This window comes from Taudactylus pleione, unplaced genomic scaffold (assembly GCF_031769625.1).
Source record: "Taudactylus pleione unplaced genomic scaffold, aTauple2 ptg001496l, whole genome shotgun sequence".
In the NCBI taxonomy this organism is placed as follows: domain Eukaryota; kingdom Metazoa; phylum Chordata; class Amphibia; order Anura; family Myobatrachidae; genus Taudactylus; species Taudactylus pleione.
In genome coordinates, this window is record NW_028285894.1 from 130,271 (window position 1) to 146,296 (window position 16,026).

Here is a 16,026-nt window from a genome sequence, read left to right on the forward strand (position 1 = left end):
CTGATCCAGGGATCACACATAGCCCAATCCTGACACTGATCCAGAGTGTCACACATAGCCCAATCCTGACACTGATCCAGGGATCACACATAGCCCAATGCTGACCCTGATCCAGGGATCACACATAGCCCAATCCTGACGCTGATCCAGGGATCACACATAGCCCAATCCTGACACTGATCCAGGGATCACACATAGCCCAATCCTGACACTGATCCAGAGTGTCACACATAGCCCAATCCTGACACTGATCCAGAGATCACACATAGCCCAATCCTGACACTGATCCAGGGATCACACATAGCCCAATCCTGACGCTGATCCAGAGAGTCACACATAGCCCAATCCTGACGCTGATCCAGAGAGTCACACATAGCCCAATCCTGACACTGATCCAGAGAGTCACACATAGCCCAATCCTGACACTGATCCATAGAGTCACACATAGCCCAATCCTGACACTGATCCAGGGATCACACATAGCCCAATCCTGACACTGATCCAGTGATCACACATAGCCCAATTCTGACACTGATCCAGCGAGTCACACATAGCCCAATCCTGACGCTGATCCAGAGAGTCACACATAGCCCAATCCTGACGCTGATCCAGAGAGTCACACATAGTCCAATCCTGACGCTGATACAGAGAGTCACACATAACCCAATCCTGATGCTGATCCAGGGATCACAGCAAAACCTGACGCCAATTCACAGAGTCACACATAGCCCAATCCTGACACTGATCCAGGGATCACACATAGCCCAATCCTGACGCTGATCCAGAGAGTCACACATAGCCCAATCCTGACGCTGATCCAGAGAGTCACACATACCCCAATCCTGACACTGATCCAGAGAGTCACACATAGCCCAATCCTGACACTGATCCAGGGATCACACATAGCCCAATCCTGACACTGATCCAGTGATCACACATAGCCCATATCTGACACTGATCCAGCGAGTCACACATAGCCCAATCCTGACGCTGATCCAGAGAGTCACACATAGCCCAATCCTGACACTGATCCAGGGATCACACATAGCCCAATCCTGACGCTGATCCAGAGAGTCACACACAACCCATTCCTGACGCTGATCCAGGGATCACAGCAAAACCTGACGCCAATTCACAGAGTCACACATAGCCCAATCCTGACACTGATCCAGGGATCACACATAGCCCAATCCTGACACTGATCCAGGGATCACACATAGCCCAATCCTGACACTGATCCAGGGATCACACGTAACCCAATCCTGACACTGATCCAGAGAGTCACACATAGCCCAATCCTGACACTGATCCAGGGATCACACATAGCCCAATGACACTGATCCAGAGAGTCACATATAGCCCAATCCTGATACTGATCCAGAGAGTCACACATACCCCAATCCTGACACTGATCCAGGGATCACACATAGCCCAATCCTGACTCTGATCCAGGGATCACACATAGCCCAATGACACTGATCCAGAGAGTCACATATAGCCCAATCCTGACACTGATCCAGAGAGTCACACATAGCCCAATCCTGACACTGATCCAGGGATCACACTATGCCCAATCCTGACACTGATCCAGGGATCACACATAGCCCAATTCTGACACAATTCAGAGAGTCACACATAGCCCAATCCTGACACTGATCCAGAGAGTCACACATAGCCCAATCCTGACACTGACCCAGGGATCACACATAGCCCAATCCTGACACCGATCCAGAGAGTCACACATAGCCCAATCCTGACGCTGATTCAGAGAGTCACACATAGCACAATCCTCACACTGATCCAAGAGTAACACATAGCCCAATCCTGACACTGACCCAGGGATCACACATAGCCCAACCCTGACACCGATCCAGAGAATCACACATAGCCCAATCCTAATGCTGATCCAGAGAGTCACATATAGCCCAATCCTGACACTGATCCAGAGAGTCACACATAGCCCAATCCTAACACTGATCCAGGGATCACACATAGCCCAATCCTGACGCTGATCCAGGGATCACACATAGCCCAATCCTGACGCTGACCCAGGGAGCACACATAGCCCAAACCTGACACTGATCCAGAGAGTCACACATAGCCCAATCCTGACACTGATCCAGGGATCACACATAGCCCAATCCTGACGCTGACCCAGGGAGCACACATAGCCCAATCCTGACACTGATCCAGAGAGTCACACGTCGCCCAATCCTAATGCTGAGCCACAGAGTAACACATAGCCCAATCCTTGTGGACATATACAATTTTACAATTATATGCGGCTGCACAGTGAGACTTTCCTCTGCATTTCACCCTTGTTCAACTGCGAATATTTTAGCTTTGCGACAAGACTGAATCAGGCCCATAGAACCTAATGCGTATGGTAGTGATGGCTTCCTTGTCCCTCGGGACCTGCCGCAGACAGAAGATGGCTGCCGGTCACTTTGCCGGTCTCTCTCCTTTATCACTAATGCCTGGACTGTTACTCTCTACACTATAGTTCCACTCACCGTCCAAGCCACTGAGACACGACACCTACACACAGGGAAGACACCATCCCACCGATGGAGAAAATGGCCACTGAAAGAGACCACAGAGTCCGCAGAAGTCCAGTGTCGATTGACTGTGAATCAGGAGCATTTCGTCTAATGTAGGACTCATTATAACTCTGTTCAATGATCTAAGAAGGAAAAAATGGAGAGGTGACGACGTAAAATTACATCAATAGGATCTCAAAAAGGCTGTAACAATTCAGTGCAATCATAGCTTGTGGGTGAATGTAAGGCCATGTAATTGTTACACCTCATTCATACATAGCATCATTCATGGCAGACCCTGGCCCCTGCCTGCACAACTTCTAGGTCCATTTTGCCAGTATGTGTTTGGATTGCGGCAGAAATCCAGAGCACATAGAGGAAAACCAACATGAACACAGGGAGAACATACAAACTCCACACCAACAATGGCCTAGATATAATCAAAACTATGACCCAGGTGCTGTGAGGCACATTGTCACTGAGACATTGGCATCGTACAGACCAGTAGCAGAGGTCGGAGCTCTATCACCATGACTCAGGAGGCACATTGTCACTGAGCCATCGGCAGTGTACAGACCAGTAGCAGAGGTTGGAGCTCTATAACCATGACCCAGTAGGCACATTGTCACTAAGACATTGGCAGCATACAGACCAGTAGCAGAGGTTGGAGCTCTATCACCATGACCCAGGAGGCACATTGTCACCGAGCCATTGGCAGTGTACAGACCAGTAGCAGAGGTTGGAGCTCTATCACCATGACTCAGGAGGCACATTGTCACTGAGCCTTCGGCAGTGTACAGACCAATAGCAGAGGTTGGAGCTCTATCACAATGACCCAGGAGGCACATTGTCACCGAGCCATTGGCAGTGTACAGAACGGTAGCAGAGGTTGGAGCTCTATCACCATGACCCAGGAGGCACATTGTCACTGAGCCATCGGCAGTGTACAGACCAGTGGCAGAGGTTGGAGCTCTATCACAATGACCCAGGAGGCACATTGTCACTGAGACATTGCCAGTGTACACACCAGAAGCAGAGGTCGGAGCTCTATCACCATGACTTAGGAGGCACATGCTCAGCGAGCCATCGGCAGTGTACAGACCAGTAGCAGAGGTTGTAGCTCTATCACAATGACCCAGGAGGCACATTGTCACGGAGCCATTGGCAGTGCACAGTCTGGTATCAGAGGTCGGAGCTCTATCACCATGACCTAGGAGGCATATTATCACGGAGCCATCGTCAGTGTACAGACCAGTCGCAGAGGTCGGAACTCTATCACCATGACCTAGGAGGCACATTGTCACTGAGCCATCGGCAGTGTACAAACCAGAAACAGAGGTTGGAACTCTATCACCATGACCTAGGAGGCACATTGTCACTGAGCCATTGGCAGTGTACAGACCAGTAGTAGAGGTCGGAGCTCTATCACCATGACCCAGGAGGCACATTGTCACTGAGCCATTGGCAGCATACAGACCAGTAGCAGAGGTCGGAGCTCTATCACCATAACCTAGGAGGCACATTGTCACCGAGCCATCGGCAGTGTACAGTCCAGTATCAGAGGTCGGAGCTCTATCACCATGACCCAGGAGGCACATTGTCACCAAGCAGAGGTCGGAGCTCTATCACCGGGACCCAGGAGACACATTGTCACTGAGCCGTTGGCAGTGTACAAACCAGTAGCAGAGGTTGGAGCTCTATCACCATGACCCAGCAGGCATATTGTCACTGAGCCATCGGCAGTGTACAGACCGGTAGTAGAGGCCGGAGCTCTATCACCATGACCCAGGACGCATATTGTCACCGAGCCATCGGCAGTGTACAGACCGGTAGCAGAGGTCGGAGCTCTATCACCATAAGCCAGGAGGCATATTGTGACCAAGCCATCGGCAGTGTACAGACTGGAAGCAGAGGTCAGAGCTCTATCACCATGACCCAGGAGACACATTGTCACTGAGCCATTGGCAGTGTACAGACCAGTAGCAGAGGTTGGAGCTCTATCACCATGACCCAGCAGGCATATTGTCACCGAGCCATCAGCAGTGTACAGACCGGTAGTAGAGGCCGGAGCTTTATCACCATGACTCATATTGTCACCGAGCCATCGGCAGTGTACAGACCGGTAGCAGAGGTCGGAGCTCTATCACCATAACCCAGGAGGCATATTGTCACCGAGCCATCGGCAGTGTACAGACCGGAAGCAGAGGTCAGAGCTCTATCACCATGACCCAGGAGACTCATTGTCACTGAGCCATTGGCAGTGTACAGACCAGTAGTAGAGGTTGGAGCTCTATCACCATAACCTAGGAGGCACATTGTCACTGAGCCATTGGCAGCGTACAGACCGGTAGTAGAGGCCGGAGCTCTATCAGCATAACCCAGGTGGCATATTGTCACCGATCCATCGGCAGTGTACAGTCCAGTATCAGAGGTCGGAGCTCTACCACCAGGACCCAGGAGGCACATTGTCACCAAGCAGAGGTCGGAGCTCTATCACCATGACCCAGGAGGCACACTATCACTGAGCCATTGGCAGCATACAGACCGGTAGCAGAGGTTGGAGCTCTATCACCATGACCCAGCAGGCACATTGTCACCGAGCAATCGGCAGTGTACAGATCAGTAGTAGAGGTCGGAGCTCTATCACCACGACCCAGGAGGCATATTGTCACCGAGCCAACGGCAGTGTAGAGACTGGTAGCAGAGGTTGGAGCTCTATCACCATGACTCAGGAGGCACATTGTCACAGAGCCATTGGCAGTGTACAAACCAGTTGCAGAGGTTGGAGCTCTATCACCATGACCCAGCAGGCATATTGTCACCGAGCCGTTGGCAGTACACAGACCAGTAGTAGAGGTTGGAGCTCTATCACCATGACCCAGGAGGCACATTGTCACTGAGCCATTGGCAGCATACAGACCAGTAGCAGAGGTCGGAGCTCTATCACGATAACCTAGGAGGCACATTCTCACTGAGCCATTGGCAGCATACAGAAAAGTAGCAGAGGTCGGAGCTCTATCACCATAACCCAGGAGGCATATTGTGACCAAGCCATCGGCAATGTACAGACCGGTAGCAGAGGTTGGAGCTCTATCACAGTGACCCAGGAGACACATTGTCACTGAGCCGTTGGCAGTGTACAGACCAGTAGCAGAGGTTGGAGCTCTATTACCATGACCCAGCAGGCATATTGTCACCGAGCCATCGGCAGTGTACAAACCAGAAACAGAGGTTGGAACTCTATCACCATGACCTAGGAGGCACATTGTCACTGAGCCATTGGCAGTGTACAGACCAGTAGTAGAGGTCGGAGCTCTATCACCATGACCCAGGAGGCACATTGTCACTGAGCCATTGGCAGCATACAGACCAGTAGCAGAGGTCGGAGCTCTATCACCATAACCTAGGAGGCACATTGTCACCGAGCCATCGGCAGTGTACAGTCCAGTATCAGAGGTCGGAGCTCTATCACCATGACCCAGGAGGCACATTGTCACCAAGCAGAGGTCGGAGCTCTATCACCGGGACCCAGGAGACACATTGTCACTGAGCCGTTGGCAGTGTACAAACCAGTAGCAGAGGTTGGAGCTCTATCACCATGACCCAGCAGGCATATTGTCACTGAGCCATCGGCAGTGTACAGACCGGTAGTAGAGGCCGGAGCTCTATCACCATGACCCAGGACGCATATTGTCACCGAGCCATCGGCAGTGTACAGACCGGTAGCAGAGGTCGGAGCTCTATCACCATAAGCCAGGAGGCATATTGTGACCAAGCCATCGGCAGTGTACAGACTGGAAGCAGAGGTCAGAGCTCTATCACCATGACCCAGGAGACACATTGTCACTGAGCCATTGGCAGTGTACAGACCAGTAGCAGAGGTTGGAGCTCTATCACCATGACCCAGCAGGCATATTGTCACCGAGCCATCGGCAGTGTACAGACCGGTAGTAGAGGCCGGAGCTTTATCACCATGACTCATATTGTCACCGAGCCATCGGCAGTGTACAGACCGGTAGCAGAGGTCGGAGCTCTATCACCATAACCCAGGAGGCATATTGTCACCGAGCCATCGGCAGTGTACAGACCGGAAGCAGAGGTCAGAGCTCTATCACCATGACCCAGGAGACTCATTGTCACTGAGCCATTGGCAGTGTACAGACCAGTAGTAGAGGTTGGAGCTCTATCACCATAACCTAGGAGGCACATTGTCACTGAGCCATTGGCAGCGTACAGACCGGTAGTAGAGGCCGGAGCTCTATCAGCATAACCCAGGTGGCATATTGTCACCGATCCATCGGCAGTGTACAGTCCAGTATCAGAGGTCGGAGCTCTACCACCAGGACCCAGGAGGCACATTGTCACCAAGCAGAGGTCGGAGCTCTATCACCATGACCCAGGAGGCACACTATCACTGAGCCATTGGCAGCATACAGACCGGTAGCAGAGGTTGGAGCTCTATCACCATGACCCAGCAGGCACATTGTCACCGAGCAATCGGCAGTGTACAGATCAGTAGTAGAGGTCGGAGCTCTATCACCACGACCCAGGAGGCATATTGTCACCGAGCCAACGGCAGTGTAGAGACTGGTAGCAGAGGTTGGAGCTCTATCACCATGACTCAGGAGGCACATTGTCACAGAGCCATTGGCAGTGTACAAACCAGTTGCAGAGGTTGGAGCTCTATCACCATGACCCAGCAGGCATATTGTCACCGAGCCGTTGGCAGTACACAGACCAGTAGTAGAGGTTGGAGCTCTATCACCATGACCCAGGAGGCACATTGTCACTGAGCCATTGGCAGCATACAGACCAGTAGCAGAGGTCGGAGCTCTATCACGATAACCTAGGAGGCACATTCTCACTGAGCCATTGGCAGCATACAGAAAAGTAGCAGAGGTCGGAGCTCTATCACCATAACCCAGGAGGCATATTGTGACCAAGCCATCGGCAATGTACCGACCGGTAGCAGAGGTTGGAGCTCTATCACAGTGACCCAGGAGACACATTGTCACTGAGCCGTTGGCAGTGTACAGACCAGTAGCAGAGGTTGGAGCTCTATTACCATGACCCAGCAGGCATATTGTCACCGAGCCGTCGGCAGTGTACAGACCGGTAGTAGAGCCCGGAGCTCTATCACCATGACCCAGGAGGCATATTGTCACCGAGCCATCGGCAGTGTACAGACCAGTAGCAGAGGTCAGAGCTCTATCACCATGACCCAGCAGACACATTGTCACTGAGCCATTGGCAGTGTACAGACCAGTAGCAGAGGTCGGAGCTCTATCACCATGACGTAGGAGGCACATTGTCACTGAGCCATTGGCAGTGTACAGACCGGTAGCAGAGGCCAGAGCTCTATCACCATGACCCAGGAGGCATATTGTCACCTATCCATCGGCAGTGTACAGTCCAGTAGCAGAGGTCGGAGCTCTATCACCGTGACCCAGGAGACACATTGTCACTGAGCCGTTGGCAGTGTACAGACCGGTAACAGAGGTCGGAGCTCTATCACCATAACCCAGGAGGCATATTGTCACCGAGCCATCGGCAGTGTACAGGCCGGTAGCAGAGGTCGGAGCTCTATCACCATAACCCATGAGGCATATTGTCACCGAGCCATCGGCAGTGTACAGACCGGTAGCAGAGATCGGAGTTCTATCACCATGACCCAGGAAGCACATTGTCACCGAGCCATCGGCAGTGTATAGACCGGTAGCAGAGGTTGGAGCTCTATCACCATGACCCAGGAGGCATATTGTCACCGAGCCATCGGCAGTGTACAGACCGGTATCAGAGGTCGGAGCTCTATCACCATGACTGTACCCTATTAGCGAGTTTACAGACATCGGGCCTCATACAGATCTGTACGTTTTGCCAATGTTTTTGCAAATGGACTTTTTGCCACTGCGCATGCGTCTGAGTCTTCACATGAGGTACATTACCGTGGTCTCATGCTGCGAGGACTAATTCCATAGTGTGAGTGATAGACAGGGAGCGTATGAGGGCGGCATTGGGGACTGTAGCCTAAAAACACAGACGTGTCTCAACCATTTTAGAGGCGTCACATCCTGAGTCTGTGATCCCGTATGGAGGAAACATGGCTTCCACGTCTCAGCTATGGCGGCCATTCTGAGTAAACATAGACGCAAAGTTGATGTTTGCATCCGATCTGTACACAGGTGGCGACACAGCTGCCATAGCTCTGGTGGGCGTCTCAGCACAAGTCCCGGCTGCAGTTGCATTAGCGTACATCTCTAAATCAGGCCCAATAATAATATTCTTTGCTGCTGTACGCAGGCCCGCCAAGAACCGCGGCGGGCCGGGGTAACAGGAGGCGTGGCCTAATCATGGGATGCATGGCCATGCCCCTTTCGCTCTGAGCCCCCTCAGCACGGTGCAAAGCCAGGGGGGCGCGATTAGTGTGATCTCTCTCCCCACAGGAATAGGAGACTGCTGTGAGGGAGGGGGGCGGCGTCGGACCCCTCAGGAAGCCCGGGCCCAGGTAATCTGTACACACTCCCCCCCCTCTCAATGCACCTGGCTGTACATCCCCTGCTGTGTGTCCCCCTGCTGTACGTTCCATCCCCCTGCTGTGCGTTCCTTGTGGTATGTCCCCCTGCTGTGCGTCCCTTGTGGTACGTGCCCCTGCTGTACGTGCCCCTGCTGTACGTCCCCCTGCTGTACGTCCCCCTGCTGTACGTTCCATCCTCCTGCTGTGCGTCCCTTGTGGTACGTGCCCCTGCTGTATGTCCCCCTGCTGTATGTGCCCCTGCTGTGTGTTCCCCTGCTGTACGTCCTCCTGCTGTACATTCCCTGCTGTGCTTCCCCCTGCTGTATGTCCCCCTACTGTGCATCCCTTGTGGTATGTCCCCCTGCTGCACATCCCCTGCTGTACGTCCCCCTGCTGTACGTCCCCCTGCTGTGCGTCCCTTGTGGTATGTCCCCCTGCTGTACGTCCCCCTGCTGTATGTCCCCCTGCTGTGCGTCCCTTGTGGTATGTCCCCCTGCTGTATGTCCCCCTGCTGTGCATCCCCCTGCTGTACGTTCCCCTGCTGTGCGTCCCTTGTGGTATGTCCCCCTGCTGTGCGTCCCCCTGCTGTGCGTCCCCCTGCTGTGCATCCCCCTGCTGTGTGTCCCCTTGCTGTACGTCCACTTGCTGTGCGTCCCCCTGCTGTATGTCCCCCTGCTGTACATCCCCCTGCTGTACGTCCCCCTGCTGTGCATCCCTTGTGGTATGTCCCCCTGCTGTACGTCCCCCTGCTGTACGTCCCCCTGCTGTACGTCCCCCTGCTGTGCGTCCCTTGTGGTATGTCCCCCTGCTGTACGTCCCCCTGCTGTGCGTCCCTTGTGGTATGTCCCCCTGTTGTACGTCCCCCTGCTGTGCGTCCCTTGTGGTATGTCCCCCTGCTGTGCATCCCCCTGCTGTACGTTCCCCTGCTGTGCGTCCCTTGTGGTATGTCCCCCTGCTGTGCGTCCCCCTGCTGTGCGTCCCCCTGCTGTGCGTCCCTTGTGGTATGTCCCCCTGCTGTGCATCCCTTGTGGTATGTCCCCCTGCTGTATGTCCCCCTGCTGTATGTCCCCTGCTGTGCGTCCCCCTGCTGTGCGTCCCCCTGCAGTACGTCCCCCTGCTGTGCGTCTCCCTGCTGTACGTCTCCCTGCTGTACGTCCCACTGCTGTACGTCCCCCTGCTGTACGTACCCCTGCTGTATGTCCCCCTGCTGTATGTCCCCCTGTAGTGCATCCCTTGTGGTATGTCCCCCTGCTGTACGTCCCCCTGCTGTATGTCCCCCTGCTGTACGTCCCCCTGCTGTACGTCCCCCTGCTGTACGTCCCCCTGCTGTGCGTACCCCTGCTGTATGTTCCCCTACTGTATGTCCGCCTGCTGTACGTCCCCCTGCTGTACCTCCCACTGCTGTGCGTCCTTTGTGGTATGTCCCCCTGCTGTGTCCACGCACAGCTTTAGCGAGCGGCCAGGTGATGGTAGCGATGGTCCCGACCATCGCGACCATCGGGCCTTGCGACGAGACCCTTGTGGTAGCGTCTCGTCTGTCACAAACACCAGTGAGCTTCCGGCTCTAATAGAGCTGGAAGCTCACCACTGACATCATGAGTGATGTCAGTGGGGCCGCCCACAAATGGCAGGCATTGCATCTGGAACGCCTCCATTTGGCAAGCCACCCCCTGACCCGCCTACAAAACGGGGCGAACTCTCAATCATTATCGACAGCTGCCCCGTCTTGTAGTGAACCCAGGAGAGACGGAACTGCCGTCGCTCACTGGGGCTCGCACATGCGCACGCCGGAGCCAGCTCCGGCGTGCGCAGTGGGGGACCATCGACCCGCTTGCGAGTGCTGTGTGCTCGCGAGAGGGTCTGAATCAGGCCCACAGATCCTGGCCTCAGCACTCCCAAAAAAACGGGGGAGAAATTACCCCATTTCCAGGGATGCAGGCCGTCCCTGTCCCAATACTGACACCCTAAAACTTCTACCTGTATATTAGGCAGAGGCTCGGGGAACATCTTTAAATCAGGTCCTGTATGTGTAAGGGCACAGTGCAACCTGTTATGCTGGAGGAGGAGAAGTATAAGATGATCTATAATGTAACCATTATCCTGATTGTGATGGAGGAGGAGGAGAAGTCTGAGATGGTCTATAATGTAACCATTATGCTGATTGTGCTGGAGGAGGAGGAGGAGGAGAAGTATAAGATGATCTATAATGTAACCATTATGCTGATTGTGCTGGAGGAGGTGGAGAAGTGTAAGATGGTCTATAATGTAACCATTATGCTTATTGTGCTGGAGGAGGAGGAGGAGGAGGAGAAGTATAAGATGATCTATAATGTAACCATTATCCTGTTTGTGCTGGAGGAGGAGGAGAAGTATAAGATGATCTATAATGTAACCATTATGCTGATTGTGCTGGAGGAGGTGGAGAAGTGTAAGATGGTCTATAATGTAACCATTATGCTGATTGTGCTGGAGGAGGTGGAGGAGGAGAAGTATAAGATGATCTATAATGTAACCATTATCCTGATTGTGCTGGAGGAGGAGGAGGAGGAGGAGAAGTATAAGATGGTCTATAATGTAACCATTATGCTGATTGTGCTGGAGGAGGAGGAGAAGTATAAGATGGTCTATAATGTAACCATTATGCTGATTGTGCTGGACGAGGAGGAGGAGAAGTATAAGATGGTCTATAATGTAACCATTATGCTGATTATGCTGGAGGAGGAGGAGAAGTATAAGATGATCTATAATGTAACCATTATGCTGATTGTGCTGGAGGAGGAGGAGAAGTATAAGATGATCTATAATGTAACCATTGTGCTGATTGTGCTGGAAGAGGAGGTGGAGAAGTATAAGATGATCTATAATGTAACCATTATGCTGATTGTGCTGGAGGAGGAGAAGTATAAGATGATCTATAATGTAACCATTATGCTGATTGTGATGGAGGAGGAGGAGAAGTGTAAGATGGTCTATAATGTAACCATTATGCTGATTGTACTGGAGGAGGAGGAGGAGGAGAAGTATAAGATGATCTATAATGTAACCATTATGCTGATTGTGCTGGAGGAGGTGGAGAAGTATAAGATGATCTATAATGAAACCATTATGCTGATTGTGCTGGAGGAGGTGGAGGAGGAGGAGAAGTATAAGATCTATAATGTAACCATTATCCTGATTGTGCTGGAGGTGGAGGAGGAGGAGAAGTATAAGATGATCTATAATGTAACCATTATCCTGATTGTGCTGGAGGAGGAGGAGAAGTATAAGATGATCTATAATGTAACCATTATGCTGATTGTGCTGGAGGAGGAGGAGAAGTATAAGATGATCTATAATGTAACCATTATGCTGATTATGCTGGAGGAGGAGGAGAAGTATAAGATGATCTATAATGTAACCATTATGCTGATTGTGCTGGAGGACGAGGAGAAGTATAAGATGATCTATAATGTAACCATTATGCTGACTGTGCTGGACGAGGAGGAGGAGAAGTATAAGATGGTCTATAATGTAACCATTATGCTGATTGTGCTGGAGGAGGAGAAGTATAAGATGATCTATAATGTAACCATTATGCTGATTGTGCTGGAGGAGGAGGTGGAGAAGTATAAGATGATCTATAATGTAACCATTATGCTGATTGTGTTGGAGAAGGAAAAGTGTAAGATGATCTATAATGTAACCATTATGCTGATTGTGCTGGAGGAGGAGAAGTAAAAGATTATCTATAATGTAACCATTATGCTGATTGTGCAGGAGGAGGAGGAGGAGGAGTAGTATAAGATGATCTATAATGTAACCAATATGCTGATTGTGCTAGAGGAGGAGGAGGAGGAGGAGGAGGAGAAGAAGTATAAGATGGTCTATAATGTAACCATTATGTTGATTGTGCTGGAGGAGGAGGAGAAGTATAAGATTATATATAATGAAACCATTATGCTGATTGTGCTGGAGGAGGAAGAGGAGAAGTATAAGATGATCTATAATGTAACCATTATGCTGATTGTGCTGGAGGAGAAGTATAAGATGATCTATAATGTAACCATTATGCTGATTGTGCTGGAGGAGGAGGAGGAGGAGTATAAGATGGTCTATAATGTAACCATTGTGCTTATTGTGCTGGAGGAGGAGGAGGAGGAGGAGAAGTGTGAGATGATCTATAATGTAACCATTATGCTGATTGTGCTGGAGGAGGAGGAGGAGGAGGAGAAGTATAAGATGGTCTATAATGTAACCATTATGCTGATTGTGCTGGAGGAGGAGGAGAAGTATAAGATGATCTATAAAGTAACCATTATGCTGATTGTACTGGAGGAGGAGGTGGAGAAGTATAAGATGATCTATAATGTAACCATTATGCTGATTGTGCTGGAGGAGGAGAAGTATAAGATGATCTATAATGTAACCATTATGCTGATTGTGCTGGAGGAGGAGGAGAAGTATAAGATGATCTATAATGTAACCATTATGCTGATTGTGCTGGAGGAGGAGGTGGAGAAGTATAAGATGACCTATAATGTAACCATTATGCTGATTGTGCTGGAGGAGGAGAAGTATAAGATGATCTATAATGTGACCATTATGCTGATTGTGCTGGAGGAGGAGGAGAAGTGTAAGATGGTCTATAATCTAACCATTATGCTGATTGTGCTGGAGGCGGAAAAGAGAAAGATGATCTATAATGTAACCATTATGCTGATTGTGCTGGAGGAGAAGAAGTGTAAGATTATCAATAATGTAACCATTATGCTGATTGTGCTGGAGGAGAAGTATAAGATGATCTATAATGTAACCAATATGCTGATTGTGCTGGACGAGGAGGAGGAGGAGGAGGAGGAGAAGTATAAGATGATCTATAATGTAACCATTATGCTGAGAGTGCTGAAGGAGGAGAAGTATAAGATGCTGTATAATGTAACCATTATACTGATAGTGCTGAAGGAGGAGGAGAAGTATAAGATGATCTATAATGTAACCATTATGCTGATTGTGCTGGAGGAGGAGGAGGAGAAGAAGTATAAGATGATCTATAATGTAACCATTATGCTGATTGTGCTGGAGGAGGAGGAGAAGTATAAGATGATCTATAATGTAACCATTATGCTGATTGTGCTGGATGAGGAGGAGAAGTATAAGATAATCTATAATGTAACCGTTATGCTGATTGTGCTGGAGTAGGAGGAGGAGGAGGAGGAGAAGCATAAGATGATCTATAATGTAACCATTATGCTGATTGCGCTGAAGGAGGAGGAGAAGTTTAAGATGATCTATAATGTAACCATTATGCTGATTGCGCTGGAGGAGGAGGAGAAGTATAGGATGATCTATAATGTAACCATTATGCTGATTGTGCTGGAGGAGGAGGAGGAGAAGTATAAGATGATCTATAATGTAACCATTATGCTGATTGTGCTGGAGGAGGAGGAGGAGAAGTATAAGATGGTCTATAATGTAACCATTATGCTGATTGTGCTGGAGGAGGAGAAATATAAGATAATCTATAATGTAACCATTATGCTTATTGAGCTGAAGGAGGAGGAGAAGTATAAGATGATCTATAAAGTAACCATTATGCTGATTGTGCTGGAGGAGGAGGAGAAGTATAAGATGATCTATAATGTAACCATTATGCTTATTGTGCTTAAGGAGGAGGAGAAGTATAAGATGATCTATAATGTAACCATTATGCTGATTGTGCTGGAGGAGGAGAAGTATAAGATGATCTATAATGTAACCATTATGCTAATTGTGCTGGAGGAGGAGAAGTATAAGATGATCTATAATGTAACCATTATGCTGATTGTGCTGGAGGAGGAGAAGTAAAAGATTATCTATAATGTAACCATTATGCTGATTGTGGAGGAGGAGGAGGAGGAGGAGTAGTATAAGATGATCTATAATGTAACCAATATGCTGATTGTGCTAGAGGAGGAGGAGGAGGAGGAGGAGAAGAAGTATAAGATGATCTATAAAGTAACCATTATGTTGATTGTGCTGGAGGAGGAGGAGAAGTATAAGATTATATATAATGAAACCATTATGCTGATTGTGCTGGAGGAGGAAGAGGAGAAGTATAAGATGATCTATAATGTAACCATTATGCTGATTGTGCTGGAGGAGAAGTATAAGATGATCTATAATGTAACCATTATGCTGATTGTGCTGGAGGAGGAGGAGGAGGAGTATAAGATGGTCTATAATGTAACCATTGTGCTTATTGTGCTGGAGGAGGAGGAGGAGGAGAAGTGTGAGATGATCTATAATGTAACCATTATGCTGATTGTGCTGGAGGAGGAGGAGGAGGAGGAGGAGAAGTATAAGATGGTCTATAATGTAACCATTATGCTGATTGTGCTGGAGGAGGAGGAGAAGTATAAGATGATCTATAAAGTAACCATTATGCTGATTGTGCTGGAGGAGGAGGTGGAGAAGTATAAGATGATCTATAATGTAACCATTATGCTGATTGTGCTGGAGGAGGAGAAGTATAAGATGATCTATAATGTAACCATTATGCTGATTGTGCTGGAGGAGGAGGAGAAGTATAAGATGATCTATAATGTAACCATTATGCTGATTGTGCTGGAGGAGGAGGTGGAGAAGTATAAGATGATCTATAATGTAACCATTATGCTGATTGTGCTGGAGGAGGAGAAGTATAAGATGATCTATAATGTGACCATTATGCTGATTGTGCTGGAGGAGGAGGAGAAGTGTAAGATGGTCTATAATGTAACCATTATGCTGATTGTGCTGGAGGAGGAAAAGAGAAAGATGATCTATAATGTAACCATTATGCTGATTGTGCTGGAGGAGGAGAAGTGTAAGATTATCTATAATGTAACCATTATGCTGATTGTGCTGGAGGAGGAGAAGTATAAGATGATCTATAATGTAACCAATATGCTGATTGTGCTGGAGGAGGAGGAGGAGAAGTATAAGATGATCTATAATGTAACCATTATGCTGATA

At 49.5% G+C, this 16,026-nt stretch overlaps 1 protein-coding gene across 1 annotated transcript in view; it reads right to left on the reverse strand.

Annotated features, from left to right (window-relative positions):
* Positions 1–16,026, reverse strand: part of LOC148442472 (solute carrier family 2, facilitated glucose transporter member 4-like) — a 261,582-nt gene that overhangs the window by 90,239 nt on the left and 155,317 nt on the right. The window contains exon 3 of the mRNA XM_088463908.1: positions 2,514–2,683. Within this exon, the coding sequence (XP_088320034.1) occupies positions 2,514–2,683 (170 nt within the window). The remainder of the gene's footprint in view (positions 1–2,513; positions 2,684–16,026) is intronic.